The sequence below is a fragment of the Corapipo altera genome, unplaced genomic scaffold (assembly GCF_003945725.1).
Source record: "Corapipo altera isolate COAL_440 unplaced genomic scaffold, ASM394572v1 1, whole genome shotgun sequence".
NCBI lineage: Eukaryota > Metazoa > Chordata > Aves > Passeriformes > Pipridae > Corapipo > Corapipo altera.
In genome coordinates, this window is record NW_020884873.1 from 33393034 (window position 1) to 33414389 (window position 21356).

Consider the following 21356-nt stretch of genomic DNA (forward strand, 5'->3'; position numbering starts at 1 on the left):
CACTTATTTGGAACAGGCCTGTGATCTGTATTGCTTATTGTAATTTAAATAATGAGCACTACTGATTGTATTTCTACAGGGAAAAGATGTGTATGGGGGGCAGGAAGAAGGGCAAATGATGATAATTGCTCTGCTACAGGCTGTGCTGTGTAGATTTCTTAGAGCCTTGGTAAGAAAAGACAGCGCTCACAAAGGCTTGGGTTTTTATGCAGTGGCGCTAACACTGGATTTTCTGTGTAGTAGTCATATTTAGTATAAGTCATATGTAGTCATATTTATATAAACAAATTCTTTCAGATCACAGGGTATTTCAGAACTCCAAAGGAGACATACAGATGCTTACTAGGAAGCTGTAATTTCTCAAAGCATTTCCATACAGATTTGTCTTTTTTTCCTGCCACAGACCTGAGAACTATTTCTGTGTTAATCCAAGTGTTGAATGACATAGTTGGAGTAACGTAATACTCACTCAGCACCACTCTTACCACAGTGCCAAGTTGGACTGTGATGAAAAAACTAAATTATTTCTCAAGTAGCCCAATAAAATATTTTATATAAATTTATATATATTAAATAAAATCAGAGAAGACCTGAACTGAATTGAAATTTTAGACATGCTCTATTGCATTTAAATTGATGAACACCACGAAGGACAGAAAACTATGGGCTGTTAAATGTCATTTATGGAGTGGGCATTGTGACAGCTGCCAACAGCCAGCACCAGTGTAAATATCCCTACTTCAGCTACATTCTGTTTAAAGAGTGAGTAGAAAACTTAACTGATGTCTTCAGACGAGACATCACGGTAAACAGCCTTGTACTGGGCGATTCTCTACCTGGAATAATTAAATCAGTCTCCATAGTCTCAAGGATAAATCTGTTTCTCTTGTAATCTCTTTCTTTTTCCTACAATGGTAACAAAAATCAATCTTCTCATCATTCAGGTAAACCATGTTCGCACCAGAGACTTTGACTGCTGTCTAGTTGTGCCCCTCATCGCAGAATCTGGCAACAAGCTGGAACTGGTTATTAGCAGAAACCCACTGGCATCTCAGAAAGGAAGCTCAGAACAACATCCTTCAGCAAGTGGGGAATGGAGTGACCCAAATAACGCCTTCCTTCAGCAGAGCGGACACACTCATGTTAATACAGAGACACGGGATCCTACAAATACATTATAGCAGAAAACCATTTCAGTGGGACATTCGGTAACAAAAGACAATTATGGTGCTAAATCCATTTAAGATTTCTCTGAGATTGAGGCTTAGATGCTGTATAGCACTGAAAAGCACAGGAGGTCAGTCTGTCTGTCTCAAAGCTTCTATTAATCCATGGTTACTTTTGAAATAGTTTAATTCTTCATTAAGTCAAGTCATTCCATTCTAAACAATCTAGCATTAGTAACAGTAAGAAAAATCATAAGGGCCTTTTTTTTTCCCCAAATAAGAAACTGGGGAGATGTTTTAAACACAATCTAAATGTACCTCTTCCTTCAGCAGCAGCAGCTGTTTGAGGGAAGAGCATGGAGTTAACCTCTGCTAACAAACAGTGGTGTCCGGGTTACATTGTTTTTAAAAAACATTTTATCAGAAAGGTGCTGCTGTATGATGGACAAGACAGAGTGGTTTACTGCACTGCGTTTTCTTGTGAAATGGCAAGAAGGGTGCACTTATCAGACAAAGCAAGGCTTAGATGTTTTCACTAAATGCTTGCAGGAAGCTGCAGTTTGCAGTGAACGTTACTCCCCCATTTCAGTGAACTTTGTTGGAACCTATGTTATTCCCTATGCAATGAAGTATTTAATGGTATGTCTTGCAACCTGTGGGGATTTTTAAGCAGAGACTTTTTTAGTCGGATAAAACCTCTGAAGGAGGATTACTGAAAAGAGTAAAACTGAAATGAGTTCAGACAAATTAGAAAGGTTTTTAAAAGAAAGTGGTGTTTTTTTAAACGATGTCCACGGAGACTGATATGAAAGCTCTTTAATGATCCATAAACCTGTAAACTTGTACTGTCACGCGTGAGCTTTTTAAGTCAAACAATTTCTTGAAGGGGCAAAGGTCCTATTTAATATGCTTTGTTTTCAGCCTTCTTTATGATAAACATTACCCTACTGCAACGCATTTTTAGAATTTAAAATTGTAAATATATTTTACAAACACATCACACAAATTCTCTCCTCTCCCCTCTCCCCTCAAGCAATAAGATACTGCCAGTTGCTCTATATTCTCACCAGCAGCTGCTTTGGTTTATTCTGGTATTCAAGTTGTTATTAGTAATTATTGTTATTGGTGAATATAAAGATACTGGATTTGTACATTTGTAGAGTCTCCATATCTAAGCAATCACCTTACAGAGTTGTTTCTGGTCAATTTAAACTGTTTAACTGTATCCCTGTTACTATTTCCAATACATGAGCAAGCTCACCTGCCCTGCACACACAAGTATCTCAAATTTCTATTTCAGCACTGCCAGAAAAGGTCAGAATGACATTTAAGGCTGAATCATGTAAAAAAACCACAAACAAAACAAAGTTCATGAGTCAAATATGTATTTTTATCTGTAACAAATAAGTATTAAACTGTAAAGTATTTTTGTACAAATTTAATACTTTAATAGCATGATATTTATCGTCTATGTTATGTTTTTTGAAATTCAAACTGTTGCAAATATTTGTATGGAAAAACTGTAAAAATTGAAATAAACAGTGATTTAAAGACATTAAAAATGAGGTATCATTTTTCTACTTTATATTTTTTCCACATTATTTTTTCCACAGTTTTAGCAAAAATACCATGTTTATATTTGTAGTATACTTTTCCCTACTCTATGTGAAAAGAAAAAAAAAAGTTAAAGGTAAGACACATTTTAGTACAATGTGTCTGATGTTTTGGTTTAACATTCAACTTACTAATCTCAAAATTACAATGCAGCAGGTCACACAGTACACAAGAAAAAGTTGAAAGCGGAATGTTATTTGGACTCTGACTTGGAATTTTTCTTCTCTTACAAGACCATCATCAGCATATAACTATTAGCTAAAGCAGCAATAGCAAGTTCTACATCTCTTTCAAGTACAAAGTGGGGAAAATTTTCTGTCACTGATTGCAACTTTCTTGTTCTATTTATAACAAGATTAAAAGCCATAATTCATCAAAGCTTCATGCCCATAAATCTACCACATTAGAAAAACCTAAAGTCCCCTTTGTAAACTGGTTTTTTTACTCAAGAGCAAACTACAAGTTTTGGCACATGAGTAAGAGCGACTTATCAATGCTGTAGCATTAGGAGATGGATATATCTTGGTATGGAAAGCTAGGGGTCTTCAAATCAAAATACATCCTCATGTATTTTTCACAGGAACATCTGAATCCTGTAAGACCTGTAAGTTCATTCTTCACCAAAACAGAAGAATTATGTGATTTTTTTGATGACCAGTACACCAATGAATATAATAAAAATGGATGACCGAAACTGTAAAAGGCGCAGTGTAAAACGAGCTGTTCTTCATAGAATATGCAAAAACAGGAAACCCTTTGAAAGGTAGCAGCGTATTCGGCTTCTCAGTTCCAAAAATCTTGAACAGAACATGTTCAATAAAGATTCATAACGAGGACAGTTAATAATTGTTTGTTAGCTTTTGAAAAGCTTCCTAGGAGCTGGTTGTCCCAAAGTTAGATTCCTGAGTCTAGAAGAGCCAAGTGGGGATTCTGCTACTGTTGTCTGTCAGAACAAAACAGAAGTGTTATCCAAGTTTGAAACAGACCTAAAATATATTAGCATCTGCAAAAAAAGCTCTATGACAGAGCTCAGAAATTAGATATAATGAAAAAAAAAGCATGTGTTAAGTAGGTTTGATTGCATAAAAATCAACTTCAATGATTATATTTTATATAAATCTTTCACAGCAGGTCATGTAACTACTGACATCTGTGCACAAAGAATAAGCTAATATAGACTAAGCTGGCCAATGGATCACTCAAGTGAGTAAAAAGATGTATAAATTTACTACTATTGACATTGTAACTTTTTTTTTCATATTAGTCATATTAGTCTGGGAAGCGATATGCCAAATTTGACTGCTTCACCAATTACTGATCATCTTGAAAATTATTAAATAAATAAGGGTAAAACAATCATACCAGTACCAGGTGACTTGTGGTGGTAAGAGTGCAAAAGTTTGTTCTAAACTTCCTCAGTAAGGAGATACTTACAGGGGGTATTTTTGTAGCATCTTCAGCTGCAAGAGTTTGGTGTCTTTTATAAGGACTTTGCTGCAAACTGCCTGTCTGCTCTTTATTGAGAACTGATGACCGTTCCTGTTTCATGAGGTCACTCTGAGGTTCAGCTGGGTCAGGAGCACCTTGAGTTGCAGAAACAGAGCAAGTCGCGAGCTCCTGATGTTGCCGGCACTTCGTGAGGGGAGAGGACATTTGTTTGGGACAGTTGCTTGTTTCTGAAATTGCCTCTCTCAAAAATCTCTGTAAGCGAGTTTTTCTGGGCACGTTCTTGTTAGTGACTGCTCTCCAGAGGTGCAGTTCTTCAGCCACAACATAGACACGGCAGCGTCCCCTGGTCACGGCAGTGTACACGTGCTGCCAGTGCTGACGGCCAGGATTGCCAACCACGTACACAACAGTTTTTTCCTCAGAACCCTGAAACATGTTTAATAATGCCATCTCAAAGCAAGATCTCCAGTAAATAGTTTTTAAAAAAAAGAAGACAGAAGAACGAGGAAGTTGGAGACAACTGTGGACACTCTTTCAAGAATATTTTCTATCCTGCATTCAAGGAACTGTGGTTTCAGAAATGTTTCTGACTCTTTCACATGAAAATACAGCTCAGAGCTGCTATGTTCTTACCTGAAATGTGTGAATAGTTCTGGCCCATGCATGTTTTATGTGACATAGCTTCTTCAGTGCCTTATACTTCACAGTGAACATGGAGCCGTACGTGCTGCTGATGGTCAGTAAGCGCTGTTTATCAATTTCTACATCCTAGAGAAATAACACAATACTTAGCAGGGAGCTTGTACTCAGTGCATCCCTATTCTTTTACTGACCATCTTCAAGGAAAATAGTTTCATTGTACAGGGTCTGCCCTAACTACTGATAATTTCACTGGCCCCTCTGCTCTACTCCCTGAAGCCACCAAAAAATACAGGTTTTTATTGCTGTATTTTTAGGTTAGCTTAGTTTTCTGCCAGGGAGAGCTCCAGCTGTAACATTAGCCTTATTCTTAACTTAAGACTCTGTTTCTGCCTATATGCAAAACATTATCCATTTCAGTTACAATACGTTTGAGTATTTACAGACTGTATTTACACTGAACACAAGCAGACCAACTGAAACACATTTTACAAGAAAGCCCAGAGCTGGTTTTTTTTAAATTCTCTATTGTAGCTTGCCTCTTGCCTTTCACATGATAGTTTAGCAGAACTAAGTATGTACTACAGACTAAACTTATAAAGTGTGAATTTTTTGGTTCTGGGGATTCAACAAGGACCAAATCAGTTACCACCAGGGGTTTTTTGTGCAAGTTCTTGCAGCAAAGACTTACCCCTGTTATGAAAAATATATCTCCATTGCACAGTCGTTTGCCCTCCTCAGCAGCCTCTGTAGTGAGGGTGGTTTCTCCACTTCTATATTCATGGCCATTAGAACCACCTCTGAAACCACAGCCTGGCAAGAGATCCCTGAGATACGTATTCCGTGTGCAGGAAATCTTGTCCCCAGTTTGAAATAAAAGTCGGTTTTTATGGTTTCTAAGTCAGAGAAAGAAAAAGCAAGAAATGTATTCACAAAGTATGCATTTACCATCTCTCAGTACTTTTCCTCTTCACTTGACCCAGATTAAAAACCTTAATAATATTCAAAACAGTTAAGATAACATACATTTATTTCTTGAACTTTTGTAAAACCTTTTGGTAAAAAACAGTAATATAGAATAGTTCAAAAATCTTGCTTCCAAAAATATTTCAGAATCTATCTAGCAATCATACAGGGGCAAAAAATAATTAACCTTCAGAGGTTTTTTCACATTGTTTTTATGTCAGTTTTGAATATGCAACCGTAACTTAAAATCTTGGAATTCACATAATGAAAATTTAAATCAAAGGCAATTTATCACTGTTGACAGTCCAGACTGAGACTGAAGAAAGTTTATGTTATACATTGTTTATATAATAATTAGATCTAGATGAAACACTGAAAGTTGTACAGTCTTATTTTAGGGTTTTGGCCTGCCTATAACACTTTCAAAAACAAAGTGAGATTGTTCACAGGGAAAATGCAAAATACTGGCTTACCTGGTTAAATGATTTGAATAGTGTTGGCAACAAAGTTCATTTATTAGATCGCAATCTTGCCTAGATCATACAAAACAAGAACATGAACAAAGTCATGATGTACAAAACATACAATTACAGGCAATGTCACATTAACATTGATTTATAAATAATGGAAAAAGCCCTTTTTAGGTTTGATGATCTTCCACTAACAATTAAATAAAAATTGCGGATTCAGAATTTAGAAGACAGAGCAGTAAAGAAACAGTTTTGTCTAAATACCACAGAAAGTGAGGCAAGGATATTTGCACTGCATACCTACATTAGATAGATTTGTTTTTAAGATAAAGAAGAAAACTAAAGAAAAAATAAGGCCTGGACAGATTATTTTCTGTCTATGAATATATTAAATAGCCAGAAGATTTATTAGCATTTTAAAGACCTGGGATTTTAACTTTTAAATGCAGATTAAGTACCTATAAATATATTCCAGATTAATCTTATATGAAAATCACTAATAACAATATTGTACCTGAATGCAGATTGGAGAAATACAATTGATGTTGGAGTTACTCAGCATCCACAACAAACAAGTGAACTAGCTAAAATTTATAAATCACTTATTTGCACACTGGTAATCTGGAAATAGTGGGTGTTTTTCAATTACTGAGAAAAGGTTCTTCACAAATAAAAGTGGAAGAGTTTTTTCTTAAGTACCCTTCTGTGCAGAACTGCAAGTTTATGGACTATTGGTACTACTGCACATGATACTTATCCCTTCAGTGTTTCTGTGAAGCCATCCATACTATTCATGCTCCTGTGATTACTAAACTTTCCAGTCTTTCCTCAATGCGTGTTAGAGCCCTACATCCCACACCTTTTTAATTGATGAGTATTGTGCTTCCAAATACCTAAACTATAGGCCTTTGTCACTGCAGAGCAGAAGCACTGATGCCCATCAGAATATATGACTAAATCTGACCCTTGACACACGGTCAAAACGCCAGTATCTTCTGTTACTTGGTCAATTCCCACTTGTGACAGAAGGTTGTAGAGAGAGTGGGTTATACACTCCACCACACAGCCTGGAATTCACATCTGCCACAGTTAGATACATTTGAATACACGTATTTCTTTTGTATCTTGTGGGTTCCTCCTACAGTCAAGCTCTCCCCTTCTGTTTCTGAAGAACACAGCACTTTTTGCAAACACCAGAGCACAGGTTCTCACAATCTACTACAAAAAATGACCACTTAAGTCCATCCTTTGCTGCTTTAACATAAACCATACAGATGAACGTGAGCACAGAGGCAGAATTTATGGTGAAAAATAACATTAAGAACAGAGAAAAATGAACTAATTCTTCGTGGATAGACTGCGGGCAACCAGAAGGTACAGGGAGAGACATCGAGTCTGTTTGTTCTCTCTAGTAATTTTATGATATTGCCACTGGTCTCTCCAACTCAATACACTCAGCTATTTTTTAGAATGTGGCTGCTAGCAAGGATTTGTTCAATGTCTGCTTGCATACTCCATTACCTTCTGAAAGCAATAAATTGTGATTGTTTGGCATCTTCCAATCCTGGCCCTTTTTTAAGTAAAGTCTTAATGGCAGTTTGCAAATCTGTTTTAAAAGACATAAAAGGTAAGGCATAAAAATGTGCAGAACAATTTAAGAAAGAAAAATATAATTTAATATTAAATTGCCTTTGCTTCAATGACATTTCAAGTTCTTTAAAACAACAAAAACCAAAAAACAAGCAAACAAAAAGCAACAAAGAACCACACACTCCACAAAAAACCAAAACCACACCACAAAACACCCATATATATATTCCCCCAAAAAAGCATCATGCAGTTAACCCACTTTTAAAATCTGAGAAACAAGAGTAATATGGAAGGAGACAAATTCTTATTTCTATGTTAAACAACGGCTGCATAGAACACATTTCATGCAAAATAAGGGTTTGATATAGCACATTAAAGAGGTAAAGATCAAATATTTTCAAGCCACAGACCTATACACTTAGATTCACAGAAGAAATCTACTTTAGGTACTCTGTTTGCTAAGTATGTTACAACAGTATGATAAGGTGATAAATGTTTGCACTATTTTTTTCCTCATCCCCCTTGAAGCTTTTTGATGCATATAAAATAGAGGTCACTCAATCCACCTGCACCAAATAGATGCCAAAAAACCCCAATAAACAATGGTCCTAGCCCTGACCCCAAAACATTTTAAAAGAAATACTGGTATCCCTTCTGTTTCCATTTTCCTAACTCAGTCATAGAGCTGGGAGGATATTCCTGTCCAGCATATCACCCTGTTACAGTTGCTGTTTACTCAAATGATTCACCACTGAACCATTTGATATGTTAAGGTTTGACAGCTCCAGCTACGACTAAAAGACAATCCCATTTGATTACACTGGTGGAAGTCACACTTCAAAATGTAACTGGTGAGCTGGAGCTCTACAGCCTATGCTCTGCATTTATGGATTTTGCTGGGTGCACTTACAGAAGGCAGAAGATAAAACTATGAATGTAGCATTTAAATTTATCCCATAAAAAAATCCAGACTAAAACCTTCCCAAAATTTTAGTTCCAGACAACAGTCTATGCTTTACCAAAGGGAAAATCAAGATCACAAACTGACTGTACACACATACTGTCACAATTCCCACCAGCAGGCAAAGCAATAAGAATAAATTTCTTCTCTGGGCTTAGAATTGGCATTTCCTCATTCCAAGCAGAAACTTGTAGCACCTCATCAAATTCAGGCAGCTGCCGGTGAGAGATTCTGGACCAGAGCAGGGGAGGGAAAACAGAAAAGTTATTTCCAGCTAAAGGATTCCAGTGTATCATCATCTGCATCAGCCTGAAGTTTGCCACTAATAAATTTTTTGTCATCGACACTACATGCACCAAAAATTTATTCCTCTGAACGTAACTTAATTTCACGTTAAAAAAGTTGGTGATTTATTCTCTAAACCCCCCAGCACTGCAGCAGATACTTAGTATTAGCCATAGAGTTCCCACGGGAGCCGAATGGAGTAAAACAGAAGTGTTACCAAAAAAATAAGTGAGAATGTTTGTAAAACACTCAGTAGTTCTGAACATCTTGCAAATGTTCAGAATATTCTCAAACCATCAAAAGCTCTTGGGCACTTGAACCCAGATTTTGTTATCTGAGCTTTAAAAAAGAAATCATGTACTGACAGGAAATAGAACTATTTCCAGAACAAAAGTAATGCAAACGTTGGAAACATTTAGAGTCTCTAGGTATTAATACAGAAAGATATAAAAAGAAACTATGCTGTAATGGTCCTTGACATCTAACCTCTCAAAGCAATACAGTCTGTTTTAGCTGTTGTCACACTTATTAGCAATGTCTTTAAAACTTCCTTCAGAGAGAAGCAATTTTAAGCCACTTCAAAAGGTAAAAAGTCACTTGTGCAATTACAACTCATTTGAAAACAACAGAGAGTATCTGATAGTGAAGTACCTCCTATGAAATTCAAGAGTATTCCAGCACACACATTTTTTTTTTTCCAGTATACATACTTCTGGAAAAATCTGTAGGGTTTTGTTGCTGTTGTTTTGGGGGTTTGTTTTTTTTTAAACCAACATTACTGATTTGGACCAAAAAAAGTTAACAGAAGCGATACTATGGAGGCAAATCTGGATCACTGCTATTTTGCAAGTAAAAGGCCAGGCCTACTACAAGAATGCTGCATACATACATAAGGATATCCTACCTTGATGCATTATCTACAATTAGCTGTGACTCAGCTCTGTGGTTTGTTCGCAGTTGTACAGAAAAGCCTCTTGATTTTAGACCCTCAAAGAGATCAGCCAACATGTTTCCTGGGTCTATGCTTGGTAGCTGTCTAGTATCACCTAAACAGAATGCAAATTAGTGTTTGTGAGAAGGAATAACAGATCATGTGTTTCAAACGGTCTTGAAAAAAAAAATCCCTGGAATTATTAATTACTCAACTCTCTAATAATAACCTACATCCTTAATACAATTCACATGAAATAACACTTTCAAGAACCTGAGACACTTAGGGAATCAGGCTGTAGCGTAGTTCAAGTTTTTCATATTCCTCACTCAGTAATGCTTCACTAGCAAGTGCAAATCCCTCTGCTTGATGAACCCTGACAGTGATCACATCTTATTCAAACACATTTTGAAAGTGACATATTTAAAAAATGCCCTAAATGGTATGTCAAAAAGTAAGCCTCTGAGAAAGCATAAAAATTTGACTTTATATTTCTTTGCTTTCCTTTTTGAATTAAAACAAGATGATCCTACCATTAAGAATTGCATGAAATCTCCCTTCTAACATATGATTAATATGCTAACTGCTAAACAGAGAATGGAGATACTGATAATTTCATACTGACAGCTGGAAAACTTTCTTATCTCATCTGACCTATACGATTACCAGAAATATCCAAGAACAGAACAATGTAACATTATGGAGTTTTTAAGAGACTCAATGAGACCAGTGGGAACTCTGATACTTACGCTGTGTACTGTGTGTTATTAAATATTGTATAATGTTAAATTTGCAGTTTCACTTACCTAGAATAATAAGTTTAGCAAGCTGAGCATGCTCACACAAGAGTTTTAAAACTAAACTAAAAATGCGTACAGGCACCAAACTTCCTTCATCCACAATCAGAACCGTAACAGCAGAAAACTTCCACGGCTGGGCCTGTTCACTCTGCCTCCACGATTTAAAACTATAGACAATCTAGAAACAAATAAGAATAAAGCAAGTTCTGACATTAATCAACTATAAACTGTCTTATAGAAGTAGACAGTGCAGTATCTTCTAGTGTTGTATGTGGAGCTGTTATCTGAAATTCTCAACTTAAACCTGTAAAGACCCAGAAGACTCAACCATTCGGTCTTATTTTCCTCCCCAGTGAATACATTTCTACCTGAGATTATTGACACTGACTTACACAAAAGCACAGAAATGCAGTCTTTTTTTTTCTGCAGGAACCGTTTAAGATTAAAGGTGAGCCATTAGGTTGCTCAGTAACAGAACACCTACTACAACTTGCTGACATTAATAAATGCCCAGCATTGCATGGGGAAGGGGTACAGGAAACTACCCAGTCCCCAAAGATAAAATAAGCCAACAGTACATTTTATGTTATAATTTTTATTTATATGCATTATTCCCCACCTCCAATGTCTTTTTGGCACCTTTCACTACCTAGGACAAAAAAGACTTAGGTTTATTTACAAAGAGTTAGTTTGCTTTCTATTTTTTTCTAAAAAAATTTCCACAATACTTGACAGTAATTAAGAAAACACTGTGCAAATGAAATTTATCTCATTATTCAACCCCAGGCTACTGATCTTTCCATGTATGTGCTGGTATCAGTATGACTGCCAGGCAACAGAATACTAGAAAACAGTTCTACCACCTAGAAAGCATTTTTGTCTTCATTAAAATGAAAATAAAAAACAAAACTGAGAAGCTAAAAAGACCAGATGCCCAAGAGAGGCACAAGTGTGAGGTGTGTATAACTACAAAAAACCCCAAAGTTACAGCAAATAATGTTTTCAAATGACTGATTTATGATTCCCCAAAATGCAACACTTACTTTCAAATGCTGACAAGTTGTACCTAAGCATTATCATTAAAAACAATAAGTGACACATTTCATAAGCAAACTTCAATAACAAGCTTTTTTTTTTTTTTCTCAAAACAAGAATGGACAGTGCCAAAAGGTCTTTCAGAACCTAACTAAAAAACCCCAAACAAACAAACAAAAAAACCAAACCTTACCTGATGCAGTGTATATGCAGGAAGCTGAGTTTTTTCACTCAAAAGACTTGTCGCCCTCCCTGTAGGTGCAGTCAACAGTACATTCAAACATTTTTTTGCATGCATATTCTCTGACTCCCAGTGATGATCAAATGTATTCCATTCCTCAGATGCATCCAAGTCTTCTTCAAAGTCCTTAGAAGCAGCTTCCACTTCTTTTTCCATTTGCTTTAAATGACGAAAAAGGCAGCTAACTATTGTAGTCTTCCCACAGCCTCCTTTTCCACTTATGATTGTGACAGGATTAGAACAAATCTTTTCCATAGCAATAACCTGATCTAAGTCTGCCTCTGCTTTACTTTGGTTACCAGACATAGACTCCACTTCCTTTTCAGGAAAGTGATTTTCACCATTATGATTGTCTGGATCATTTTCCTTCAGATATTCCATTTCATGTGCCCCGGTAATATTCATTTTGTTATCTACCGTCTCCCTTGATGTCTCAGAAATGTTAAGTATCTTTCTCACATCAGCATCCAGTTTCCATGCGTCATTTGACAGAAGGTCACCTATACACATTGCAATGTCTTTTTCAGATTTGTAAAGATGAGGCAGAAACACTAGCTTTTTTTCCCTAATCACTACCTTCTGAGCTTTCAAAAACTCAAGAGATTGCCAAACATGCTCAGTGGACATATTTTTGGATACAAAACGAGCCAATTCATCTTGATCTTCATATGTGTGTCCCATTTCTCTACACCGTTTCTTGAGCTGATCATAGAGAATTAATGCATTCTTCTGTAAGTCAGGAATCTTCCAGAGGAGACGTTCACATTGACAGAAGGCGGCCCACGTTGCCTCACAGTAAGAAAGGTTCAGTTCCTTATAGATAATCTTCTCCCAAAAAGAGTAAAAGGAAACACATATTTATTTCAGAATATATTAGCTTCTTGCTAAATAACATTCCTCCTAGTAAATGCCAATTGCAATTCAGAGGGTGGAGTTTGCAAATATATGTATTTGTCATAACGTACAAGGCTATGCTTTTCAAACTACATGAAAGTAAGATATTTAAAAGTAAGCTGGAATGTAATTCCTCTCAGTCACCTTTCTGTATGAAACAGGAACATTAAAAATAAAGACCTGACACAGAAACTGGGTATTAGGGAGAACTCGTGCACACCTCATTGCACAATTTCAAGTAAAGGTACACAAACTGTAGACACACAGCAGAGGAAAGGCATTAGCCAGAATACCATACCCAATTCTGAACATGCTTCTTCAAGAAATACACAATCTCACTAGCACAAAATAGTGCAAAACTGAGATGTGCAAAACAGATTAACTATTGAGGGCAAGAAAAATTAATTGCTTTTGCTCAGTCTTAAAAGAAAAAGCTAAAGAGTGTCTTCAAGCAACAAAAAAATTGCAGTGAGAACGCAGGTCCTTGGTACAAGAAGCAAGAGAGCAACAAGTCCATACTGCATCAAGAAATAGTCCAACTGAACACGAGGAAAATCCTCTTAAAGGAAAGGATCTGAAATACTGGAATATATTGGCTACACTGCTGAATCTCTGAAATTGGAAGTCTTAAAGACAATTCAGAACATTCAGCTGTAAAACACTGGGGAGCTGAAGCAGAGGGATAACCAACCATATTTGTGAACTATTAAGCCGCAGTTCCCAACCCAAGTACGGGAGTGCTAAGGTGAGGTGCAACAGCAAAGCTGCACAGTAAGCCCAGTAAAGGAGAATTAAGGTAAGTAACCACTGCAAATTCCATTATAAAAAACAAATCACTGGATCAGATAATCACTTAACAAGAAATTTATCTTACTGTGGAACCATAGATACTGTTCTACATATTAGGAACAGAAAATCTCATTTACTGGTATGAAATTGAAGGGGACAAACGAGAATTTTTAATTAGCTTTCTTACTTTTGGCCCAATTACCTCAAGTATTTAATTTTCTGTTCCTTGTACAAAACAGTAAACAAACGGTTGTAACAAACCCACTTTTAAAAATCTTCTAAGATTACTTTATTGTAGACCAACTGGAAAAACAAAACCCTTGGCTAAAACTGAGTCCAGTACATCATCCATTTCCAAATGAACTATGCTTAGCCCCTAAAAATGCCCATTTAATAAACTTAACATAACTAAAATAGCACTGTAGTCTAATGAAGCTCAAATGTAACAAAACCTTATTTTTACCCTACCTAAAATTACTTACCCTGCTGAATCCAAGTTTCCACGGCTCATTCTTTAATATCTCCTCCAATTTTGTTAGCATCTTGTCTTGAAAATCTACCTTCTCACCATCTGTATCATTGCTTTCTTCAGTCTCTCTTTGCCAATCCACCATATCCAACAGACAGCAAAAATGGCATGGCAGAAGAACTGGCAAGAACTCCAGTATCCTCGGAAAAGTCAGAGCTACCAATACTGCCTTCCCTGCAACTACATTCATCATAAACAAAGTATCATGCAACATACACACTTATCTGTAAAGGTAATTTAAACCTACTATGGCTTTCACCCTTCTGCCTCCCCTAGAACCAAAACATCTCAAATTTCTTTCAGTTTCTTACTCATTGTAATTCTTTTTAAATTATTTTAAAGTTTGTTTTCCCTGAACTGCCTTGGGAAAAAACCAATGTAAACAGATGACATGCATCTAAATGTACTCTCTTGGAAAATATATATTATGCAGAAAGGCAAAGATAAAACCTTTTCCCTTTTAAGCAAGTACTTAATTTACAGACAGAGAATCAATATACATTATTTCCACACAAAAAAATTACCATGAAGACTTGAAGAACAAACTGCTCAAGCCCATAACAACTAGTGGCAATCAAAAAAATTCACAATAGCAGAAGTAGCAAGGAGGGAGAGAGGGGGGCATACATTGCCCAATGATAGAGAAAGAAGAAAATTTAAAACGTAGCAAAGTTATATTTGGATACTAGGAAAACTCCCCAGCTACAAGAACAGTGAACAGAGTGCAACCTCTACCCCTGATGATTCATGAACACACTGGACAAACCTCAATGAAATGCAATCCATATATCCCATTAAAACTCTCACAGCAAACCAGATCTGTGTTTCTACCACTATTGATTCCCACCCCTTTGTGGTCATGAAAAGATTTGAAATCCATAAACTACAGTTAAGAACTTTGCCACCATTACAAAATCAGAACAAAAAGCCTAAAAGTCTGCAGAACTCTGAAAATTTTCCTCTCCTTACACATGGGATTTGGAGTAAAGTCAGCTCAAGTCTAGCAGAGGCTCTCAACTCTCCTGTTATACATGATTTGACATCCAAAAGAGTTACCTCCATCATTTGATCTGACACTGTCCAGTGAGCCAGGTACTGGAAGACTTCGTTCGCTTACATGCAACAGCAGATAGATCCAATCTGCCTGAGCAGGTTATGGAAACACATCATTGGAGCAGAACAAGAGAGCTAATGCTGAAGGCACACCTCAGACATCTTGTTCTTCCCTCTGTTTTAAAGTTTTGCTTCAGACCAGCTGTAGTCTGGTCTCACAGACTGAATGCATGTTAGGGACTGGAGTACCTTAGGCATGCAACTGGAACACATTGTTTGGGTTTCATCCAGCAGGAATATAGTCAGTACTCTCAGAGACTGCATCACAATGGGGACAAGAGGGATGTCTGCTTCAAAAGCACACTCCTGATCGAATCTCAAAAACTCATGTAGGCACACCAGTGCAGCCCACAACATGATCCTCAGCAGTCCTGAACTATCTCCATGTGGGGACACTCCTGTTTCCACATTCTGTTCATGGCCATACCAATCTGCTGACAGGCAGGATTCAAATACACTTAGACACACTATTTAGTATTGATTTGGACTACACTGAACTCCTTCACTGTTCCCCTGTACTACAAAGAAGCAGGCATACTATTTCTGAACACGTATTTGTCCTAAAAAGCCATACCACCATGTGTAGGTAGCGCTAAACCCATTTTTCAACACTTCCAGGGGTGGAGCATCCCTAGCACAGACAATTCTACTTAGTAAGCCTATAGAATTTAGGAAAGTCCTTCTGTATACCTATCTTTAACTGGTCAGTTGTCCCACTGTGAGGAAACATTTTTTTAAAAAAAGAATCACTGCATATTCAAAATTCAGTTGAATATACATTTGATATGAAGACATGTTAGCTTGAACACAGTATCTGAAACAACTCCTTAGCTTATAAAACAATCAAACTAGCACAGGATATACCTACTTGATTTTGAAACATAGCAGAAGATGTCATAATGCTTGGTATCTCTTTGGCTCCTCCCTGGATGTACCTGTGAAACTTGGAACTGTTTTAGCTTTTCTTCAAGATTTCTAAAATTCAGCATAGACTCCGTAGGAAGCCAAGCAAAAAATTTTTCTTTAAAACCCTCAGGAACATCACATTCCTTAAGAAAGAGTGAAAATACTTGTCGGTTGTTTTCTTCTATATCAGTCCGCAGAAAATATGACGGATATCCTTGCACGAAGTACTTAGACCCACTTTTTTTAGCTTTAACATTAACCTTCCACCAAGGGCCAAGTAATGGAAAACGTCCAACTACTTCATACTCCTTTTTGGTGCCATCTTCTTGTATAATAACTGAATCATTAAAAAGAAAATAAGCCCATTGTCAATTGACAGTCATAAAGATTAAAAGTTTGGGTTGATTAGAAGAGTTTTGTTTGTTCTAAGTTCACTTTTGTCTTTTCCACAAGTTGCAGTAGTAAAAGAAAAGCAGGGGTTTTCATAAACTCCTGATGTCAGTCTCTCCAGTAGTATTTAAAAACAAAAGTGAAACCAATCTCAGAAACAAGCACTAAATTGCTTCTCTAAGCATCAGAAATAAATCTTGTGTATGAATTTATTAAGCCAATTAAACACATATGGTTTAATATTACAGTTTACTATTTATGCCAAGACAAGTTTACAATTCAATTTTAAACAGTTTTGTCACAAAATACTCCATCACAACGCCTGCACGTTCTTCGGATATAACTGCATAACAAATACTTTCTGGAACTGAAACCACCAAGATTATAAGCAATTAATATAATAAACTCTTAAGATTTTGTATGACGTGGTTTGTCTCTTTTCCTCAAAAAAATTAACACACCACTCCTCAATCCACGACTGGGGACTAACTGCTATGACTAGAACAAAGTTGGCACCTACATTCAGCACGACCTCTTCCTCACCACACCAGAGTGGCTCTTAGGTTTGTAACAACTTATTTATTTCTCCCTTCTTACCTAGTTCAATTCAGCCATTTTAAAAAGAATTTTGAGGATAAAGTATTCTTGTTAGGAAAAAGTTGCTCCAACTTCACCTGCTTTTCTAAGTCAGGAATCATTAACGTCAAGTATCAACACTCATATACCCTTAAAAAAATTGCGGGTTTTTTGTGTGAAGTTACTTTAAATAGAAAAAATTTATATTGTCTTACTGTTGCAGTACTGTGCCCGTAGAAAAGCAGAAATTACACTCCCCTTCTACTACACATGTAAGGTTTATCACCTACTTCGGTTCGCTGTCCCTTTACTCGAAATCGAGTCAGCGATGGGGGGAAGGAGCGATCTGCGATCTGCCCTACCCTGGAGGGGCGGTGTGTGAGCCCAGGTGCGGAGCGGCGGCCGCCGGGCCCAACGCGCCTCCCCTCAGCGCCCGCCGCCATTCCCGCACAGCCGGCTCCAGCCCGCTCCCTTCCAAAGCCGCGCCCCGCGCCGAGCCCAGACCCGCGGGCCGGGCAGGGCACAGAGGGGCGCAGAGGGGCACCGAAACCCGCCCGCCCTCCCGCCCAGCCCCGCTCCGCTTCCGCAGCCCCTCACCGGCGCGGCGCGGGGGCAGCGCGGCCGCCAGCTCCCGCCCGGCAGCCTCCATGAGCGCATCCTCCGCCAAGTGCAGCTCCTTCTCGAATTCCTCCTCGCTCTCCTCCTCCGAGTCTGCCGCCCACCGCGGCGGCAGCAGCTCCCCCCACAGATCCACCACCTCTCCCCGCTCCCTGCGGGACCCCGCCATCGTTCCCGCACCTTCCCGCCCCGGGATCCCTCCGCCCCTCCCCGGAAGGACACGTCGAGCGGGACGGCGTGGGAATCCAGTAGTCAAAACAGTCAGGAATGCCAGGAGGCAGTCGGGATAGTCAGTCAAGAGCATCGAGAGCACTTTTTTAATAACTCGAGACATAATTCTGTGTCTTTATGTGTGCCCAGCTTCAAATAGGTCAGACTTGATTTTCAAAAACGTGGGTATTTGCTGCTCAAGTGGAGTGAAGTTGGTTTTCTAGAGCTAGGTGGTCAAGCACTGGGATTAGATGATCCTTTTGAAAATCTGGGACTAAATGTTTTGCTCTTCTTCGCAGTGTAGCCAAGTTTAAGGTTCCTGTCTCCTCGATTTCTCTTTCCTCCCTCAATACTGCTACCAGTACAGTTGGAGAATAGAAGCTAAAGTAAGAGGGTTTTAAGTCAATGGTAAAACTGTTAATTCTAATACAAGGATTGCATCCATGAAAGCTGTAAGAGTAAAATATATATAAATATATAAGCAGTTTATAGATTTAGAAATTCACAACACATGTGCAAGAGAAGATTGTTAAGCATTAAAAATGAGGTGAACACAAGGCCAGGAGATTCAGTCAAAAATTACTCTGTCATGAATGTTTTAAATCATATTTTGAAAAATATTTGGAAATTTTAGATCAGCTTTTTGAACTAGCTTTTTCTCCATCATGCCTCACTTCAAATTCCACCCCAGAACCCAAGAATGTATGGTAAAAGGCAACATGCTTTGACAACCCTATGATTTTACCTTCTAATGCACCATGATAATGCACTGCCATGATAATTCTTAAGTATAAGAGTCTTAAGTGTCATCTTAAGTATAAGAGTCTTAAGAGTCTTCAGTGTCATCTTGCATGACACTGAAGAAGTCATTACCTTCCTGTCTGCAGGGAAAAAAATCTGTTTATAAATTTGAACTCCATATTGGTGCATTCAGTGAAAAAAAATGCAAGGCCCTAAAAAGCAAAGTCACAATGAACAAGAAAAGATGATTTGCTGTTTCTCACTGGTTTGTGTCTTGACACACAGTGGCAGGTTTTCACTTCAGAGAAAGTATGCACATAAAAATCTCACACCTTTAAATAGATACGTGAAATCCTACTCTGAAAACAATTTCAGAACATTCTGACAGGTACCATTTATACACTGCAGGGTTATAATAAAGCCAGCCTCCAGATTTAAGTAAGACTTCCTATATTTTTTAGTTTTTTCCCATACCAGATATCCCCTTTCAAGGGATGGCTAGCAGTTCATCTTTGAATCTGACTAGCACCAGGGGCATTCCCTAGTCTCAAATTTGCTTGGGTATTCATTGTTCCCTGATCTCTGCTGTGATTTAAGACATTCTTATCTGCTGAACTCCAATAGTAAGTCTGCGTTTGCCATCCAGGAGCATCAACTGGAAACTCTCAGAAGAAGAAATTAGGGGATGTATCTAGCACAGCACGAGGCAGGGGTAGCAGAGAAAGGTATAAACTTTCATTGCTCTTGAGATAGAAAGGTTTCATGTTTTCCTTATGCTGTAGAGCTTTTACCAGGAGGGGTGTGCAGTACGCTTGGAACTGACTGCCCCAGGGGTGGAACACAGCCCCACCGTTTTCCATGGACTGATCCAGACTGCACTGGAAAAGGGTGAGGCTCCAGAACACCTGCAATACATTGATGATATCATCATATGGGGGAACACAGCAGAAGAAGTCTTTAAGAAAGGGGAAAAGATAATCCAGATTCTCCTGAAAGCTGATTTTGCCATTAAATGCAGTAAGGTCAAGGGACCTGCCCAGGAACAGTTCCTAGGAGTGAAGTAGCAAAATGGAATTGCCAGATTCCAACAGAGATGATTACAAACAGAGCTGATTAACAAAATAGCAGCTATGTTTCCACCGACCAGTAAGAAGGAAACACAGGCTTTCCTAGGTGCCGTAGGTTTTTGGAGGATGCATATCGCTGAGTACAGTCAAACTGTGAGCCCTCTCTATCTTGTGACATGGAAGAAAAATGACCTCAAGTGGGGCCCTGAATGACAGCAAGCCTTTAAGCAGATCAAACAAGATTGCCCACATGAAGAGTTCCTGTCATATTGTAGAGACAAACTGAAAATGGAAAGCAGCTGTATGGAGACCCATGAGGCGAGTCACAGAAGCTACTGATGGACAAGATGGATCAAGTCAGGTTGCAGAGCTGAGAGTCATCCAGCTGGCTGTGGATATCGCAGAATGAGAAAAGTGACCAACACTCTAGGTCTACACTGTCTTGTGAATGGTAGCAAATGCACTGTGGGGGTCGCTAGAGAGATAGAGAAGGGCCAGCTGGCAGCACAGAGGAAAACCCATCTGGACTGCTGAGATGTGGCAAGACATTGCTGCCACTCTTTTGTTTCTTGTCTTTGTACTAGGGTTTGGGGGAGGTGGAGCTACAAAAAAATTTAAGCCATTTCCTTTGTATCTTTGTGATTGCTGATTTTTTTTTCCCTGTCAGTAAACTGTTCTTTTTCACTTGTATCTCCTCACATTTTGCCTCTCTATACTGGCGGGGAATAAAAGGGGAAGTGTTTAATTTATTGGAGTTCCTGCCCCCATATTTGTCTTTAAACCAAGACAGAGATGTTATACTGAAATGCTGGACCTAAACAACAGTGAGCTATCCTTATTGCTAGTAATGATCTTTCTGAAACACAATATGAGGCCCAGAAATTGTCAGCTACTACCAGCATGAGCTAATATCAACAGTATGGGGATTTTGGAGATCTATGGATCCCATAAACAGGTGTCAACATATGGAGGCTTTCATATATACCCTCTATGTAGACCATATAGTCTTCTGTGTAGCACTCTACAATTGAATTCCTTTGTAAAAAAGTTCAGCAATTACTTTCTTGGTGCCTTGGCTGCTAATTCTTATTTCATATTTTGTAGTGTCTCATCATCCTGTCATTCTTTTGTCTGTAAGAAACATAAGATGGAAGTTGTTTCAGTGTTCCCTCAGGGCATGTGGTATTTAATGTAGAAGCCAGAATTGCCGTGTCAAATAGCAAATGCTCAACTATTACTGGGTATAATCAAACCTTATTGTATACATTTATGCTCTTCATATGCCTAGGCTAGTAGCGCTTTAGGAACCTAATGCAGTGTGTAGCTATCAATTATTATTAATGCAGCTATCCTAAATTTCTTAAAGATATCTAAAA

General features: G+C 38.1%; 2 protein-coding genes across 9 annotated transcripts in view; one reads left to right on the forward strand and one right to left on the reverse strand.

Moving 5' to 3' along the window:
- GRIP1 (glutamate receptor interacting protein 1) overlaps nucleotides 1–2728 on the forward strand; it is a 320846-nt gene extending 318118 nt beyond the window's left edge. For all 8 annotated transcript variants that reach the window (XM_027655497.1, XM_027655559.1, XM_027655551.1 and 5 more), the window contains one exon: nucleotides 945–2728. In XM_027655497.1, the coding sequence (XP_027511298.1) occupies nucleotides 945–1181 (237 nt within the window). In that variant the 3' untranslated portion in view covers nucleotides 1182–2728. The remainder of the gene's footprint in view (nucleotides 1–944) is intronic.
- HELB (DNA helicase B) lies at nucleotides 2590–18131 on the reverse strand. The gene is made up of 13 exons (XM_027655571.1): nucleotides 17942–18131; nucleotides 16341–16715; nucleotides 14313–14539; nucleotides 12100–12972; nucleotides 10878–11049; nucleotides 10045–10186; nucleotides 8956–9086; nucleotides 7826–7910; nucleotides 6308–6367; nucleotides 5560–5764; nucleotides 4863–4997; nucleotides 4215–4655; nucleotides 2590–3723 (listed from the first exon to the last, which is right to left on the reverse strand). The coding sequence occupies exons 1-13, from the start codon at nucleotides 18129–18131 to the stop codon at nucleotides 3634–3636; spliced, it is 3126 nt and encodes a 1041-aa protein (XP_027511372.1). The 3' UTR covers nucleotides 2590–3633.
- Nucleotides 18132–21356: the final 3225 nt, after the last annotated feature.

Coding starts and splice junctions, on each gene's coding strand:
- HELB (XM_027655571.1), bottom strand. CDS start 18,131: ATGGCGGGGTCCCGCAGGGAGCGGGGAGAGGTGGTGGATCTGTGGGGG. Junction 9,087..10,044: donor ATTGTAGATAATGCATCAAG/GTAGGATATCCT, acceptor GCTCTGGTCCAG/AATCTCTCACCGGCAGCTGC. Junction 4,656..4,862: donor GAACTATTCACACATTTCAG/GTAAGAACATAG, acceptor AACATGTTTCAG/GGTTCTGAGGAAAAAACTGT.